Source organism: Salvelinus fontinalis, chromosome 6 (genome assembly GCF_029448725.1).
Source record: "Salvelinus fontinalis isolate EN_2023a chromosome 6, ASM2944872v1, whole genome shotgun sequence".
NCBI classification, from domain to species: domain Eukaryota; kingdom Metazoa; phylum Chordata; class Actinopteri; order Salmoniformes; family Salmonidae; genus Salvelinus; species Salvelinus fontinalis.
The window spans coordinates 26,421,847-26,440,674 of NC_074670.1; the positions used below are offsets into that span (position 1 = coordinate 26,421,847).

General features: G+C 42.2%; 1 protein-coding gene across 3 annotated transcripts in view; it reads left to right on the top strand.

Moving 5' to 3' along the window:
• The window catches only part of LOC129857480 (raftlin-like), a 70,863-nt gene that overhangs the window by 42,363 nt on the left and 9,672 nt on the right, over window positions 1–18,828 (top strand). For all 3 annotated transcript variants that reach the window (XM_055925779.1, XM_055925780.1, XM_055925778.1), the window contains 2 exons: window positions 1,137–1,340; window positions 8,411–8,529. In XM_055925779.1, coding sequence (XP_055781754.1) covers window positions 1,137–1,340; window positions 8,411–8,529 — 323 coding nt within the window. The remainder of the gene's footprint in view (window positions 1–1,136; window positions 1,341–8,410; window positions 8,530–18,828) is intronic.

The window sequence follows — 18,828 nt, forward strand, 5'->3', positions numbered from 1 at the left end:
GTCATACCTCTACCGTAATTCAGACTTAACCTAGCATACAAAGCTAGCTGTCAAATGGAAATAACCTATGCCGCAAATTGTTATAAGTGTTGTTATAAAATGTATGGTGTACAGTTTACCACGATTATCTCATCTCCAAATGCGTTACCATTGAGCTGTCTGGTTTAGTCGGATGCATTAGTGCAAGGTCTCTGTCAGCTATGCATAAATTATAAACGGTCTGTGACACATTGCAGACACAGAGCATTTAGTGGAATGGTGAAGCTAGCAGTTCCTCAAAACCGATGGCCTTGAACGAGTAAACATCAACTTTAATATCATGTGAAAGCCTCATTTAAATTCACTCTTGAGGCAAAACAGAAAAATTAAGATTAGTGGAGCGACTTTGTTGTATTGACTTGGCTTGGTTTTCAATAAGTTTGTAGTTTCTCTAACGTATGCAGGGAGAGTTGTGATGCATTATTGTCATTCAGTTGTCATTCTGGAGCTTTGAAGAGTGGAAAACGACAGGATTTTGGGAATTTGGTAGCCAGCTGTCACATCAGTCAGACGTGGCAGAAAGGAAATGGATATAAATGATTCATTCTTCCTGGGTGTCTGACTGAATGACTGACAGAAAACCAGAGCAACTGAACCATGGTCCCCTCTGATGCACTCTGTGCGTGAAGCGTGTGTCTTTTGTGAGTCTTCGTGTGTGGGAGTCTAACACATTCTGGCCCTCCGTCTGGTTCACATGGGAATGGCAGATATTAGCATTAAAAAGAGAAGATTATGCTGCACTTGATTTAAATGGCTGCTGCCAAAACAACAGTCCATTCAAATTTGTAAGCATTGGTCCATATTAAAGGACCATTTCAATTGAGGCACAAGCCTTTGGTAGGGGATTGTGGAAAAATGATGATGAGTCAACTCTGTTATGTGTTATTAATCACCTCTGTTATGGGGTATGAGTCAACTCTTATGTGTCATAAATCACCTCTGTTATGGGGTATGAGTCATGAGTCAACTCTGTTAAGTGTTATAAATCACCTCTGTTACAAAGTATCAACTCTGTCACGTTATGAATCTCTGTTGCATGACATGTTTCATATCAGCACAATCTAAAGAGATTGAGATTGAGTGTTCTGTGTTCTCAGGAGTGGAGTTGCTAGCCCTGTTCAACCACCCAACTGACAGTGAGGGCCAGCTGAAGTACTACACTGTGAAGGTACCGCTGAAGGTTCAACTTCGTGACGAGGGGGTCAAAGGGGTGGAGGCCAACTGGCTGGATCACATGACCCAGCACTTCAACAACGGGGCCTCACTCGTTGATGGATACTTCCACCTGGGCAACGACAATGGTAAACAAACTATCCAAAGTCCACTTTGTGTTTTTACACACATTACATTTCAATGTAACATCTGTTCTGCTTTGGTATCGTACTAGCAAAGTAAACTCAGCAAAAAAAGAAACGTCCCTTTTTCAGGACCATGTTTTTCAAAGATAATTCGTGAAAATCCAAATAATTTCACAGATCTTCATTGTAAAGGGTTTAAACACCGTTTCCCATGCTTGTTCAATGAACCATAAACAAATCATGAACATGCACCTATGGAACGGTCGTTAAGACACTAACAGCTTACAGACGGTAGATAATTAAGGTCACAGTTATGAACATTTAGGACACTAAAGAGGCCTTTCTACTGACTCTGAAAAACACCAAATAAAGATGCCCGGGGTCCTGCTCATCTGCGTGAATGTGCCTTAGGCATGCTGCAAGGAGGCATGAGGACTGCAGATGTGGCCAGAGCAATAAATTGCAATGTCCGTATTGTGAGGCGCCTTGTCCTCGCAGTGGCAGACCACGTGTAACAACACCTGCACAGGATCGGTACATCCGAACATCACACCTGCGGGACAGGTACAGGATGGCAACAACAACTGCCAGAGTTACACCAGGAACACACAATCCCTCCATCAGTGCTCCGACTGTCCACAATAGGCTGAGAGAGGCTGGACTGAGGGCTTGTAGGCTTGTAGGCTTGTTGTAAGGCAGGTCCTCACCAGACATCATCAACAACAACGTCGCCTACGGGCACAAACCCACCGTCGCTGGACCAGACAGGACTGGCAAAAAGTCCTCTTCACTGAGGAGTTGCGGTTTTGTCTCACCAGGGGTGAGGGTCGGATTTGCGTTTATCGTTGAAGGAATGAGCGCTACACCGAGGCCTGTACTCTGGAGCGGGATCGATTTGGAGGTGGAGGGTCCGTCATGGTCTGGGGCGGTGTGTCACAGCATCATCGGACAGAGCTTGTTGTCATTGCAGGCAATCTCAACTCTGTGCGTTACAGGGAAGACATCCTCCTCCCTCATGTGGTACCCTCCCTGCAAGCTCATCCTGACATGACCCTTCAGCATGACAATGCCACCAGCCATACTGCTTGTTCTGTGCGTGATTTCCTGCAAGACAGGAATGTCAGTGTTCTGCCATGGCCAGCGAAGAGCCCGGATCTCAATCCCATTGAGCACGTCTGGAACCTGTTGGCTCGGAGGGTGAGGCTTATGGCCATTCCCCCCAGAAATGCCTGGGAACTTGCAGGTGCCTTGGTGGAAGAGTGGGGTTAACATCTCACAGCAAGAACTGGCAAATCTGGTGCAGACCTTTGTTCAGGGACACATTATTCAATTTATGTTAGTCACATGTCTGTGGAACTTGTTCAGTTTATGTCCCAGTTGTTGAATCTTGTTATGTTCATACAAATATTTACACAAGTTTGCTGAAAATAAACGCAGTTGACAGTGAGAGGACTTTGTTTAGTTATGCTGAGTTTAGTTATGGAAAGTACTCAGTCATTTTTTCATCCGTCTGTCAAACCTCTTATTTTGTTCCACATTAGTAAATAATGTAAACAATTAATAATAATAATAATAATAATAATAGTAATGTAAACAATTAATAATAATAATAATAATAATAATAAGACAAAGGAAATGCTGACTTAGCTATTGCCAAAATGTCTCCATATCCTGTCCCCTTTCAAACGGTCCAGTCTGTGCTGCTGTTGTTCTGGTAGTGTGCTGTACTACTCCTCTACTGCACACGGCACTCTGCATCTAGACCCTGGGGCATGCCACTTAATTCTGATGGTGACAAAAAACCTAAGCTTGAGTAAATAAGAGTCATAATTCATTCATCTCCTAAAGTGAACGCATCAGCGCCTCTGAAACACAGATAATTAACCTGATGGCAAATGAGTGCCTCCTTGCATATTTTCTCTCTTTAGAATGGGGTAATGAACCGCGTTATTATAATTCCTTATTTTCTAGTAGGTTATTCTAATATATTTACCATTTTTATGTGTGGTTAAGATATGCATCTTTTATTACAGAATGAGTGTATTCTAAAAATAAATAAATTGGCTAGGCCGTGTTCTGTATTGATCTGGAAAATGTCAGCTCTCTATCCGAAATAGCTTGTCGAGTATACTGTATCGGGAACAGCCTGTCGATGCATGTCTGCCAAACCCTTTGCAAAACAGACAAGTTTGTCTAGGTGAACGCTGTGTTCGTGTGACCCTCTTGGGAACTGTGAACGGTAGGATATCAAAGCCAAGGCAACATCATGTGTTTGTTGCTAATTACATCAAAACGGAGGAGCGTCTGGTTTTAACAAGCCTGAGAACCCATGGCCGTACAGACGACTCCAAATTTAGCACCTCTTTGAGATCCATTTCTGAATCCATTAGAGTATGAGAAGGAGCTGTTCTCCCTGGCGCTTGGGACCGTCTCTTCTCTGTAAACATCAAGGGCATTCTGGAACGTGAAGCAGCACAGTAAAAGATGTAGCGTGTCAGTGGCGATGACACTCGCTTTGATTGGAGATTATAATGACAGTCACAGCAGAAGTGCAAAATAAGTGTCTCTGATTGTCATCGTGTCCCCTGTGCAACACAACTGTGTACCAGTACTCTGCATGATCTTCTTGTGCCTTGTTTTTTAAAAATGTTTTCTGAAAGAGGACTTGTTGCTCCTGTTGTTAAGCTCTTCCTCTGAACTGTTTGGTAGTGCATCTACTTCCCCGATGTTCTCACACTTTCCATGACATCATAGGCCTACCAAAGTAACCACCAGTGGAATAACCTGTATATGTAACAACCCTAAAACAAGCCAAGCAAATTTGGTTACCGGTAGGCAGTTACCACTTTTAGGTTCTCTTTGAAAACAGAATTAACAATGCTAATAACTATGCATCTCCCTGTACCTTCTAGTTACAGAGGAATCGTCTCTCAGCAATGTAAAGTTTCCCTCCATTGTTCTGAACTTGTTTCGCTGTTGTTTACTCCTACAGTCCTACGCCTCTTCGAATACATATTCATGAATTCTCCCTGCTCGGCTGGCCTTTTGCTAAACTCGGCGCTACCTCCCGATTGTGGCTGGCTGTCGACATTGTGGCTGGCTGTCGACACCATACCAGGGGAATACCACACATACAGTCTCTCCTCCTGCTCCTCTGCCCTCACCCCTGAAGAGATGGGTTTCCATGGTGAAGCTCACTGAGGAGGCGGGGCGGTGGGGGGGGGAATAAGTCCTGTTTAATATCCCGGCGTGGCTAGGTGGGATGGAGGCGGGAGACTGGTGGGAGTGGGTTCAGAGAGGAAGAGACCTCGCCGGCACGGAGGGTCGGATATTAGTTTGTTATTGAATTTGCAGATCGTTGCACTGGCAGGCGGCTCCTGTGTAACGTTAACGGCCCCGCCACCCTGCGGCGTCATGAGAGGGGCATTAAAGATTTATACCCAGCCCAGCGTGTCACAGCACCCCTGCAGCCCTACACGGCTACGCCACGGCTGGAGTTCTGAGGGGGAGCAGTTTGTTTACTGGTGAATTGACACTAATGGTGTTGATGGGAGGTGTTTTCTTTGTTACACTTAGCTTACACTATCTCCGCCGCGACAATGAGGATTTGTAGCCGGCACTGAAACATTTGAGCTATTCATATGCATGACAGCTAGCATAGTGCTTGGTTTTCTATATTCAGGCAAAGCCGGCTGAAGAGAGTGAGAGTCCCCCAGAATATGAAATTCCAATAAGGTATTACTTCAGAGTGAAAAGAATTTGGAGGAAAGTTGTGCTGGCAATTTTTATGGCCAAAGATTGGTTGTGCAATAGGGCTTGAAGGCCTGTATGTGTGTGTGTGTGTGTGTGTGTGTGTGTGTGTGTGTGTGTGTGTGTGTGTGTGTGTGTGTGTGTGTGTGTGTGTGTGTGTGTGTGTGTGTGTGTGTTTGTTTGTGTGTTTGTGTGTGTGTGTGTGTGTGTGTGTGTGTGTGTGTGTGTGTGTGTGTGTGTGTGTGTGTGTGTGTGTGTGTGTGTGTGTGTGTGTGTGTGTGTGTGTGTGTGTGTGTGTGTGTGTGTGTGTGTGTGACTGTGAGCATTGGTGGAAAAAGTACCCAATAAAAGTAAAGATACCTTAGTTGAAAATGACTCAAGTAAAAGTGAAAGTCACCCAGTAAAATACTACTTGAGAAAAAGTCTGATAAGTATATTTAAAACCAAATACTATGTAACAAAACTAAATGTAATTGCTAAAATATACTTAAGTATCAATAGTAAAAGTGTACATCATTTCAAGTTCCTTATATAAAGCAAACCAGACGGCATGATTTGCTTGATGTTTTTTTTACGAATAGGCAGCAGCACATCCAACACTCATCATTTACAAACTAAGCATTTGTGTTTAGTGAGTCCGCCAGAACAGAGGCTGTAGGGATGACCAGGGATGTTCTCTTGATAAGTGTGTGAATTGGAGTCTTGCTAAGAATTCAAAATGTAACGAGTGCTTTTGAATGTCCGGAAAAATTTATGGTGACTGTAGTGGAGTAAAATAGAATGTAGTGGAGTAAAATAGAATGTAGTGGAGTAAAATAGAATGTAGTGGAGTAAAATAGAATGTAGTGGAGTAAAATAGAAGGTAGTGGAGTAAAATAGAATGTAGTGGAGTAAAATAGAATGTAGTGGAGTAAAATAGAATGTAGTGGAGTAAAATAGAATGTAGTGGAGTAAAATAGAATGTAGTGGAGTAAAATATAAGGTAGTGGAGTAAAATAGAATGTAGTGGAGTAAAATAGAATGTAGTGGAGTAAAATAGAATGTAGTGGAGTAAAATAGAATGTAGTGGAGTAAAATAGAATGTAGTGGAGTAAAATAGAATGTAGTGGAGTAAAATAGAAGGTAGTGGAGTAAAATAGAAGGTAGTGGAGTAAAATAGAATGTAGTGGAGTAAAATAGAATGTAGTGGAGTAAAATAGAATGTAGTGGAGTAAAATAGAATGTAGTGGAGTAAAATAGAATGTAGTGGAGTAAAATAGAAGGTAGTGGAGTAAAATAGAAGGTAGTGGAGTAAAATAGAGTGTAGTGGAGTAAAAGTTGTCAAAAATAGAGTACAGATACCCCACCCCAAAAAAATGACTTAAGTAGAACTTTAAAATATGTTTACTTAAGTACTTAACACCACTGATTGTGAGTGTGATTTTGGAAGTATATGCCTTTGTGTAAGGCAGGGTACATTACTCATGTCATATTCCTCAAAACCCTAGCTACAACCAGAAGTCTGCCCGGTAACCACAGGTACGTGGCTCCCAGCCTCCAAACCTTTGGCTCATAGGAGGAAAGCCCTGGCCAATCCACACACATTAGTAACCCCACTCTTTCTATATCTCTCCTTCTCTCTCTGGATTCCTGCCTGTTCCGTTTTAAAATATAGATAAGCTGTCACAGCCCTCCTGTTCTCCCCGGCAGTGCTAAGCACACATGTTTAAGTCATGTCAGTAACAGACAGGACTTGGGGCAGGGTCATTCGGTTGCTTCTGCGGTCAATAAGGCTTTAGATTCCCCTCCCTGTTTTTCACTCCTCTGTGTCTCTCCTTCAAAGTCTATGTCAACCTAGCATCAGCCTTTCTCACTTAGTGCCTGTCTTCATTCCACTCCCGTCACTGGTTGTCACTGGGCCCTAGTTAGGTTGGTGCTCCGTGTCAGTCGGTGTCACGACTCATGCCGCCATTGTCACTATCTATCAGTACGTCTGTCACTCTTTGTCTTTCAGTTCCCTCACTATGTGTCAGAGATAGTATGCGCACATCTCACTCAGTATGTTCAACCTCAGGTGCCTGGAGAGGATAGGCTAGTCGATGAGATTACATTGTCCCATTGCAAGTGAACACGTGTTTCCCTCCAAGCCATTTTACTCACTACATTGTCAGTCAAGACTCAACTCAAAACGTTATGCTGTTATTTGTGTTGGCACTACATGTCCCCCAAACCTCTCAACCCCACGGTGCCTCAGTGTCTGGCAGCATCATGCTAGGAGGCAGCGTGTTTCTCCTGAAGCAAAGGGACTCAATCCCTGTGTGCATCTCACCTGAGTGATCCCAGTGCATCGGCAGGCCAACACAATCTCCAAGAGGGCTTTCCAATTACACGCCAAGCAGGGAGACGTCTGATGAACAATGGATGGGGGGGATGTAAAGGAGGGGTAGGGTGGAGGAAGGACAGAGGGAGAGAGGGCGGGAGAGGGGGGGAATGAACAACGACAATGTCTGTATTTGAAAGGAGCCAATAGATGTCGGAGAGATCTTCAATTGAGCTCGTCCAGCAGCCTTAAATGGGTTTTCTGGGGGGAAATAAAGGACCCTGTCGTCCCCCCCTTTCCAGCCGGCCCTCGTTCCCCCATTATTAGGGCAGAGTAATGAAATGTGGAGTGTCTCATGGTGGAGCCTGGGCCGCACAAACTCTATTAGTGTGTAAATGGTACAGGAGTAATGAGAAAGCACTCAGGCCAACTGAGAGCCCTGGTCTGAAGGGCAAGAGGTTCTAGCACACTGCTCAATGGAATCAAAAGAAATGCGGGATGGAGAAGCTCACCAATGTTTCTATACCAATAATGCCCAAACTGTGAATGTTACCCTTATCCATGGGGTTCAAATGAAGTGGAGTCTACAGAAAAGCAATTTTATGGTACCATGGCCCTGTCTTGGTCTAATAGTCGTTCCATGTAAATATCTACAATATGTAAAGCATATCATTGTTTTCAAATTAATCGTGTTATGCTTCAACAATCTGTCCATAATACCTGTCTGTTCATCTATAACCTCTCCAAGCTTCTTCCCTGAAGGAAACATTCTTCTCCCTCTCTCTTGTTCTGTCATAGCTACATAATCCATAATCCATAGCCCTTGCTTATACAAATGGTCCATGCTGCAGCCCTGCCTGGTAATAAATGGCCCAGTGTGTGTGTGGGTTGCTGGTCGGCTGCGTAATGTCATTAACTTCCCTCTCCTCTTTGCACAGCCTTGAGGCCTGGGAGCCAGACAGACAGACACCCTCCATTCTGTAAATACTAACTCCTTTATGGCCTCCCTCTCCATTTTCTACAGATTTGCAGCTTAAGTCAGTGGAAAGCGTCTTCATCTTCCAGGAGGGGACGGAGGGCGGCGACCAGAGCGTGACCACCACGTACGACGCCATCGTTGTGGAGCAGTGGACTGTCATTGATGTGAGTGGGCTTTTTAAATGGCTCGGAGTGTTTGAGTGTTTTCCAAGGTTGGAGCCGTTTGTCCTTACATTTTACTGTGAGAGTCATCGTATGGAAATATTCCCTCTAACCATGGTGGCTATGGCACATGTGTCACGGTGGCTTGTCTTATCTGCAGCAAACAAGCCCTTATTTGGCCAGCCATTAAGTCCCCAGTTTGTGCAAATCCAAGTTGGAAATTGTTTTCTGTCTACTTCTGAAGGGTTTGAGGCTTTTTTTTCTTCTATGTGTGTGTATCACTGTCAGAGTTTAGAGTTTGAGGCTGGTGAAGTGTGAAAATAAACTTATGTCCCCTAAATGTGACTGGAGCATCGTCCAGCTCAGGAAGGAAATCGGCTCACAAAGACAGAATTTAACCCTCGACATCAAAATGCTCTTAACCCTTTAAAATGACTTAAGAATTCAGACTACACAATATTCGCCACCATAAAATGTCATGTTTGTCAGTGTCCCAACACCACACAAAAACCTAGGTGCTTGTGTCTTGTGAAGGTTATACACTGTGCATCCTGGAGTATGTAGGCATCTTTATGTGAATACTGTGGTAAAGATGCTGCAACAATGTCTTTATTAAAGATTTAGCAATTATTTTGTCAGCCACTGAGAAATAACAGGGATTTTATAGACTTTTTGAAGCACCTTTGGAAGTTAATTGAAGGACAAAGCAACAATGTGTAACAACTTTAGATGTTCCACATTATATTTCCATTGGATCCAATCAAAATGTGCTGGCCAGGACTTTATCAAAAGCAATTTTGCTAGACTAATCTCTCCTGAAGTTAGCTTGATAACACTTTTTTTAAATTTATTTTTTTATCCCCTTTTCTCCCCAATTTTCGTGGTATCCAATCGCTAGTAATTACTATCTTGTCTCATCGCTACAACTCCGTACGGGCTCAGGATAGACGAAGGTCGAAAGCCACGCGTCCTCCGAAGCACAACCCAACCAAGCCACACTGCTTCTTAACACAGCACGCCTCCAACCCGCCAGCCAGAGGAAACACCGTGCACCTGGCCCCCTTGGTTAGCGTGCACTGAGCACGATGAGACAAGGATATCCCTACCGGCCAAACCCTCCCTAACCCGGATGACGCTAGCCCAATTGTGCGTCGCCCCACGGACCTCCCGGTCACGGCCGGCTGCGACAGAGCCCGGGCGCGAACCCAGAGACTCTGGTGGCGCAGCTAGCACTGCGATGCAGTGCCCTAGACCACTGCGCCACCCGGGAGGCCCATTGATAACACTATTTTACAAAGGATGATCAGACTTCATACCCGGCACATTCATTATGATAACTGCTTAAAATGTATATGCAAATTATCCTCACCGCTCATTGTCGTTTCGGTGCCAGAATAATTACACTGAAAAATTATGCAGAATATTGATTGGGATATTTTTCTTCAGCGCTCTCGTTCCCGTCTTGCTGAAAGACTGACAGGTGGTTGGATTTATGAGCCGCGAAAACAGGAAAACAGGCTGGTTCACTGAGAATTCAATCAATATTGTTGTGTTGAAGCAGGAAGTGCAGCTTTTCTCTGAGATGTTGTTCTCGTATGGCACAGAACATGTCAAACTTCTGTTTTAATTGATAGCAAACTTTTAAAACAAATCTGACTTTAAACATAAATGAGGAGTTATTACTGTATTTTTTTGCGCAGTATTCACAATCACGTTGGTAGAATGTGGTATGATTGGTACAGTGTAGATATGTGGAGCTGTTTGTCGCCAAACTGTTTGTGGTATAACTGTTTGTGGTCTGGTAATCTAGAAAGTCAGACTTTCCTCAACTGTCACTAATTTCACATTTTTGTGGGAGACAGCAATTTATTTGGTACTTTAAATTCATATTAGTCAATATGTATTCACCATATAAGAATGTATACGTTAGACCATTTAAATCAAGAAAAGGCTAAATAATAACTGTACAGATGCTCAGAATTCTGCGTAGGTCTATGGATGGACATTCTACCTTAGCCAATCAGAAACATACTTTTCATTTTCTTCAACAAATGACTATGCTCTGATGAAGGCCGACTGACAAAGCTCGGCTACAATGAAAGAAATTTGCATCTGACTGGAAGACTTTTTCCTATTTCTACAATAAATGACTAAATTAACTGAATGGGACATACAGTAGATGTTCATGGAGCCCGCAAAATGAATAACTAGACATCATTTCCTACACAATGAAATTCAAATTAGGACTGTGCTCCCGTCTCTCGTATCAAAAGGAAAATCAATATGAAAGTTCAGCCTTGGATATAATGCAATGCCTCCCCTTTTCATTGAGCTCTTAAAGCTGCAACAAAAAGTTGTCTGAGAAATATTCTTTATAGATTTTGCAACCTTGTTATCAGTTCATATTGATGGAAGGGAATGAAATACTTAGTATACCGGCATGTTAGTGTATTACTAACACTCAGTTTCTAGATATATTATTTAACACATAACATGAATGACAACTGAAAACAACAGGAAGTGGATGTGTGTGAATATTATTTTATGATAGCACTACTGCTAATATTTAATGCCTTTGGGAATTTGGAATGCATGTGGTGCAATGTGGTCAATATTTGGGTTTTACTCTACATTTGAGATTTTATAAAGTGTTATACTTAAGTGGTAATGCCCGAAAAGCCAATGTTTGGAGGATATATTGGCACGGGTGTTGTTAAAAAATATATATGTAACTTTTTATTTAACTAGGCAAGTCAGGTTAGAACAAGTTCTTATTCTACAATGACGGCCTACCCCAGCCGACACTGGGCCAATTGTGCGCCGCCCTATGGGACTTCTAATCACAATCACGGCCAGATGTGATTCAGCCTGGATTCGAACCAGGGACTGTAGTAAAACCTCTTGCATTGAGATGCAGTGCCTTAGACCGCTGTGCCACATGGGAGCTCACAATATATCCTCCAAACACCGACTTCGAGGGCATTATCACTTTTATACAACGGGTTACCAACACATTCAAATAATGATTTACATATTTCTATTAAAAACATTATTTAGATGAATTTTTTTATACTATTTCATCCTTCCACAAGGTATAGTCCCGACACAAATAGGGTTGCTACCCAAGCAGGCTGGTCATTAGTTCTATCGGTTCGGTTGACAGAGATGCGACACAGTTGTTCAGTCTTTTTGTTTTGTATCTATGGACATGACCCAGTCGTTCGTTCTAAATGTTCTATTGCCACACTGGCTGGCAACATTCTTATCCCTTGCTTGCTAGCTAGCCAACTACAGCTAACTTAGAGTCACGTCAAACAGTGCAGTCAGAACAACAACAAAGTAGATAAATTTGCACTTGTTTAAGCTGTTTTCTAGTTACATTTATTTGTGTATAGGTCCTTGCAAAGGTATTCAACCCGTTGGCATTTTTCCTATTTTGTTGCATTACAACCTGTAATTTAAATAGATTTTTATTTGGATTTCATGTAATGGACATACACAAAATAGTCCAAATTGGTGAAGTGAAATGAAAAAAATGACACGTTTAAAAAAAATATATATATAAAAAAAACGGAAAAGTGGTGCGTGCATATGTATTCACCCCCTTTGCTATGAAGCCCCTAAATAAGATCTGGTGCAACCAATTACCTTCATAAGTGACATAATTAGTTAAATAAAGTCCACCGTTGTGCAATTTAAGTGTCACATGAGCTGTCACATGATCTCAGTATATATACACACACACCTCTTCTGAAAGGCCCCAGAGTCTGCAACACCACTAAGCAAGGGGTGCCACCAAGCAAGCGGCACCATGCAGATCAAGGAGGTCTCCAAACAGGTCAGGGACACAGTTGTGGAGAAGTACAGATCAGGGTTGGGTTATAAAAAAATATCCAAACCTTTGAACATCCCACGGAGTACCATTAAATCCATTATTAAAATGTTTTAAGAATATGGCACCATAACAAACTTGCCAAGAGTGGGCCGCCCACCAAAACTCACAGACCAGGCAAAGAGGGCATTAATCAGAGAGGGAACAAAGAGACCAAAGATAACCCTGAAGGAGTTGCAAAGCTCCACAGCGGATAATGGAGTATCTGTCCATAGGACCACTTTAAGCTATACACTCCACAGAGCTGGGCTTCACGGAAGAGTGGCCAGAAAAAAGCCATTGCTTAAAGAAAAAAATAAGCAAACACGTTTGGCGTTCGCCAAAAGGCATGTGGGAGATTCCCCAAACATATGGAAGTAGGTACTCTGGTCAGATGAGATGAATATTTTGCATTTTGGCATTCAAGGAAAACGCTATGTCTGGCACAAACCCAACACCTCTCATCACCCTGAGAACACCATCCCCACAGTGAAGCATGGTGATGGTAGCACATTGTGGGAATGTTTTTCATTGTCAGAGACTGGGAAACTGGTCAGAATTAAAGGAATGGTGGATGGCCCTAAATACAGGGAAATTCTAGAGGGAAACTGTTTCAGTCTTCCAGAGATTTGAGACTGGGACAGAGGTTCACCTTCCAGCAGTACAATGACCCTAAGCATACTGATAAAGCAACACTCGAGTGGTTTAAGGGGAAACATTTAAATGTCTTTGAATGGCCTCAATACAATTGAGAATCTGTGGTATAACTTAAAGATTGCTGTACACCAGCAGAATCCATTCAACTTGAAGGAGCTGGAGCAGTTTTGCCTTGAAGAATGGGCAAAAATCCCAGTGGCTAGATGTGCCAAGCTTATAGAGACATACCCCAAGAGACTTGATGCTGTAATTGCTGCAAAAGGTGGCTCTACAAAGTTTTGACTTTGGGGGGGTGAATAGTTATGCACACTCAAGTTGTTTTTTTGTCTTATTTCTTGTTTGTTTCACACCCAAAAAATATTTAGCATCTTCAAAGTGGTAGGCATGTTGTGTAAATCAAATGATACAAACCCCCCAAAAATCCATTTTAATTCCAGGTTGTAATGCAACAAAATAGGAAAAATGCCAAGGTAGGGAGAATACTTTCGCAAGCCACATCCATAACAATGAGCTAATGAGGCACGATGAGGACACTGTTGTTTAGAGGAGCTAGCCAACAAGACAGCTAACATAATCACTTCAAACTGAAGCTGGAAAGACTGCAAACTAGCTTAATTTTATTTATTTGTACCTGTTTTCTCATGATATTTCTTTGTACATAAAAATGTGGCCCTTTTCATGATTTCGACTGGCTGAGAAAAGCTGCCTGTCTGTCTCATCCTGACTCCCAACAATTACTATGCGGCAGCTGGAGATTGAACTTGAATATTGAAACAATGTTACAATGTCAGAGAGACAAATAGGAAGGTTTATACAAATCTCTGCTGTTGAAAACTAAATGTTAGATAATGTCTAGCTGCTTTTTATAGTGGAGATCAAGTTTATAAATTGCCTGGGCTGATGAGAGACAGTGGATTTCCCAGCCAGATGAAACAGAGTAAATAGGCATTTTAACATCATAGATTTAGCCGGGGGTAACTTGTGGAATAGACACCGGCTGGAATGCGGTTTTAACCAATCAGCATTCAGGATTAGACCCATCCGTTGCAAAATGTGTCATAAACACATTCTTGGCAACTTCATATAGCATAGATGCGGTAGAGGTCAATAGAACTTAGACCACAGGGATAGAATGGCGCCGGATTGGTGCAGATTCAATAAATCTAACAAAGTGGATATTCGTCAAATCCGTCATGATTCATGTATTGTAACAGGACCACAATGTGGTTACTAATGTCCGATTTGGATATATTTGGCTGTTTTCGCTGCATAACATTTAGTAGTTGTTCCTTTTCAGGTTTAGAAGAAGTGACTGCTTAATGCTAACTCCTGTTCGTATAAACTGGTATAATAGCTACAGTACCACACAGAAATCGGTGGTGGTAGTCAAAGTCCTTTTTAACTGCAACGCAGTTCATTGGTGACGATGACATGAACATATTTTGGGGTTGACATCCATACAAGCATTATACTTCAATTTTTACTTCAACATGGTGTGAAATACACATATAAACAATAGCCTAAATGTATGCTAATTTTGCACAGGGGCAATGAGGACATTCGAAATCTTTCCACAACGGCATCTTTCCCCCACGCGTTTCCATGGCATTTCCATTGTTTTGGTCGAGTTCCATTGACCTCTTCACTGCATCTATTCACAACATGGCTATGTGTGTAACATATATAGGACTTAACATGCTTAACTGTTTAACACTCAATAATGGTTTTCTAAATGCTCATTAAGATGCCTTACTACAAAAAAAGGTCATACTAAATGCCTTCCGCCATTACATTGAACAACAAGGGCGTCATGTTTTCCCAGTGTTACCTCAGTTTCTCACAGGCTATATTACATTTAACCCAAAAGTGCATGGCTATTCTCCAGAGAGGCATTATACATAGAACTCTACCAGTAACACTACTGTGTGCTTGAGGCACCAGTTAACAGCATTGACATTGTTGTAATTCGTTCCCAGCAATTGTATAAATGCCTGAGCTTAGAAGAGCACCACTTCAGTCACCAGAAACCAAATCATGTCAAAATAGGATTAAAGACCAACAACATAGCGTAAAGATGCCAATAAAGGATGTTTGAAGAGTGAATGTCAGACAGAGGACACTTTAGACGTGGGTCTGTGTGGCTGTGTATGTGGGTGTGTGGGTGGGTGTTGAAAAATAGGGGTAGATTTGTAGAGAATCGAAGGACCATAAATGTAATAAGAAATCTTAGGTGCTGGCTTAAGGCCGGTAGCAACCACTACAGAATGTCCGGTCAGAAGGATGAGGCGGATGTCCAGGTTAGGGGGAGTTTAATGGAAGAAGATGTCCACATTCACACATCACACACACATCTGACCACTCATGGTTCGGATAACTGAGAATCATGTCCAGTGAGAACGGACATTAACTATGGTTCTGAAAGGAAAGCGGAGAAAAAAAACTTAGGCTATAGCACTGCTATAACATGAACAGCATGGCTGTATAAGCTAGCACAGGTAAGTATATAACAGCCAGGACTATGCACTACAGCAAGCATAAGTCTTAGTCACATGGCAATAGACTAAACAACCTATTGGACTTGTACACATGAAACTCAGGCAAATGTGTTCGTAATAAATATTACAGTAATGTTGAAATGTATACATAATATAAATACAATGAGCATGAGTGATATATATATATGGAATATAAGATAGCATTGCTCATTCATGATGCAAGGCTAACAAACCGCTAATCGCCAACAGTCATGCTAAAATACTCATGCATTCCAATGCAAAATGCTAACGGTAGTGCAACCTGAAGCGCGAGCTAGCTTACAAGCTCAACACATGGTAATTGTACACAATAAACCACAAAACTTAGCTCCACATAACATGACACAGATCTCAAGGCACTTACGTTTTGATGCACGCACAATTAAACATCAGACATACTGGGATTCAGTCCACAGAAGGAAAACTTCAGCAGGAGGGAAAACTGTGGAAGTTCTCATCAGGATGGGGAAAGGATGGGGAAAATAAGGATGCTGATAGGCTGAACAAGATGTGGTGATAAGTATTTGGCGTGACCTTGGCCAATAAGACACTAACAAAAGTGGGGGGCCTCTGAATAGGAGACTAATCTGCCCGACTAGAGCTAACCATAAAGGATGGCTAGAATCAGCTGACCGAAGCTGGTCATTTTAACAGGTGTCATGGTCAGAGGGCCTCTCATGTTAACTTGTAGTCTCCCAACATTTGTCTGTCATGGTGCTACGCTTGACTTAATTGATGTAATGAGCTGAAATTTGCCATCAATCCTATTGGTGCTGCCCGATTTGAGCAGCCAATTAGCATGCAGTGGGTGTTGCAAAATGTTGAATAGTCAGAATAGACTAAACTATACATCGCTGTCAGATGAATACCTTGTACCTACAATTCTGCACTGTTTTCTTCTACATGTATTGAAATCAGTAACCCCCCTCAATTAATTCTGAACATTTCATGACATTTCAGGACCAAGAACATGTATTCAAAATAGCTTCTGAAGTTTCATAATTTTATGTTCATTAATGAGAAAATATGGCCGTTTTTTTCCCCATTTCCTGAAAAGTTTCTGTTTTGGAGATGAGTTTTTCATTCAACAGCATCAATGGGTCTTGGGGAAATTAGTAATAACTTGCAGAACTTTTTAAAGATTATTTAAGCATAGATAGTGCTTGTTATTTGGCTTTTTCCTGAAATATTTATTTTAACACATACTGGTCAAAAGTTAACCAAGGCATGTCAATAGGCATGTAGCAGCCGTTGTGGCAGGGAGACCACTGAAGGGATCATTAAAGTGTATCCTTTGCCAATGATTTATTTTTCCTCTGAAGCTGAGGTGAGACAAGAGCTGACCTAGATACAGAGACCAATTTTCACTTTCCCTGCATGAGTCCACTCCTATGGTCAGACTAGTTTGATGAGGGATGTGGAAATTACGCTCATGGCTTGTGGATGAGGAAGTTCCCAGAGAATTCTGCTCACCTAAATATGTGACTAATATGTCAGCTTGGTTGACATCTAGGCAAACTACAATGGTTAAACGTCAAAATGTTGACATATTCTCTTGAAACTATGTTGATTATAATTATAATTATTATTATATTGTATATGGTGTGATTAGTCTTCATCACAACTTTTGGTTTTCACATGTTTTCTCAATCTCTCAATGATTGACATGCAGAGTAGGGACTTTTAAGCCTCGTTTCAGGATACACTGTCCATAAAAATATAATGAGATTGTGGTGGAAGAAGTGCAGCCCGGTCCAAAGACAACGTGATAGCTAGAAGGCTAGAGGAGTAGCCTAGATCATTTCCCTGGGCTGATAGACCAGACTACGGCCTGTAAAAACATTAAGGTAGAATTAGACTTATTGCAAAAAGGGAGCGATGTCTGTCAATTCTTCTCAAATAGAAACGGTGGAGAATTACCTCAAAACAATAGAGCTCTGTTTTCTTTCATCCAACTCTTAGTGAACTCAACCCCACCCTGCTAGTTTTACTCTATAACACGGTTCTGTTTTCAAATCTTAGCCCCTACCTCACTGTTCTCCACTCTTGATAATGTAGCCCTTTACCACCCTAGCTTGCACCCCACCCTGTTTTTATATGTAGATTACATTTAACACACAAATCAGAACACAGAGTTACTGCTAAGGCCCCGGGTTCCATTTCTCATGTGCTGATGGTGAGCTGTGACCATGGTGAGATCAGGGGGAGGGAATCTTCCAGAACATGATTCACTCTGTCGAGTCTCAGTTACGCTCAGGAATGAAGAGGGCCATTAAACAAAACTTATTTCCCAATTTACTTTGCTTTTATGGCTTTGAAAATGTGTCCATTCCTGGCAGAGGTTCCAACACAAACCTTAAAACACAGCTCTCACAGCTCTGGATTTTCGGAGGGATGCTGGGAGGGCAAATGCCAATGTAAATAACAGTTTCAACAGAGCCCTCTCTACCGTACTGCAGTGTTTCTCGAACAATGGGTCCTGGCTAATTCTCACTGGCTTGTGGCTTAAGATTTGATTGTGGTTATAGTTGTTTTGTCTATCTGTTGGTTTGGGACCCAATGCCCTCAGCCTGTACTGCAGATACCTGTGTAGCACTACAATGTGTGCACGCATATGACGTATATACACTGCTCAAAAAAATAAAGGGAACACTTAAACAACACAATGTAACTCCAAGTCAATCACACTTCTGTGAAATCAAACTGTGCACTTAGGAAGCAACACTGATTGACAATACATTTCACATGCTGTTGTGCAAATGGAATAGACAAAAGGTGGAAATTATAGGCAATTAGCAAGACACCCACAATAAAGGAATGGTTCTGCAGGTGGTGACCACAGACCACTTCTCAGTTCCTATGCTTCCTGGCTGATGTTTTGGTCACTTTTGAATGCTGGCGGTGCTTTCACTCTAGTGGTAGCATGAGACGGAGTCTACAACCCACACAAGTGGCTCAGGTAGTGCAGCTCATCCAGGATGGCACATCAATGCGAGCTGTGGCAAAAAAGGTTTGCTGTGTCTGTCAGCGTAGTGTCCAGAGCATGGAGGCGCTACCAGGAGACAGGCCAGTACATTAGGAGACGTGGAGGAGGCCGTAGGAGGGCAACAACCCAGCAGCAGGACCGCTACCTCCGCCTTTGTGCAAGGAGGAGCACTGCCAGAGCCCTACAAAATGACCTCCAGAGATTTCGAATGTCCTCATTGCCCCTGTGCAAAATTAGCATACATTTAGGCTATT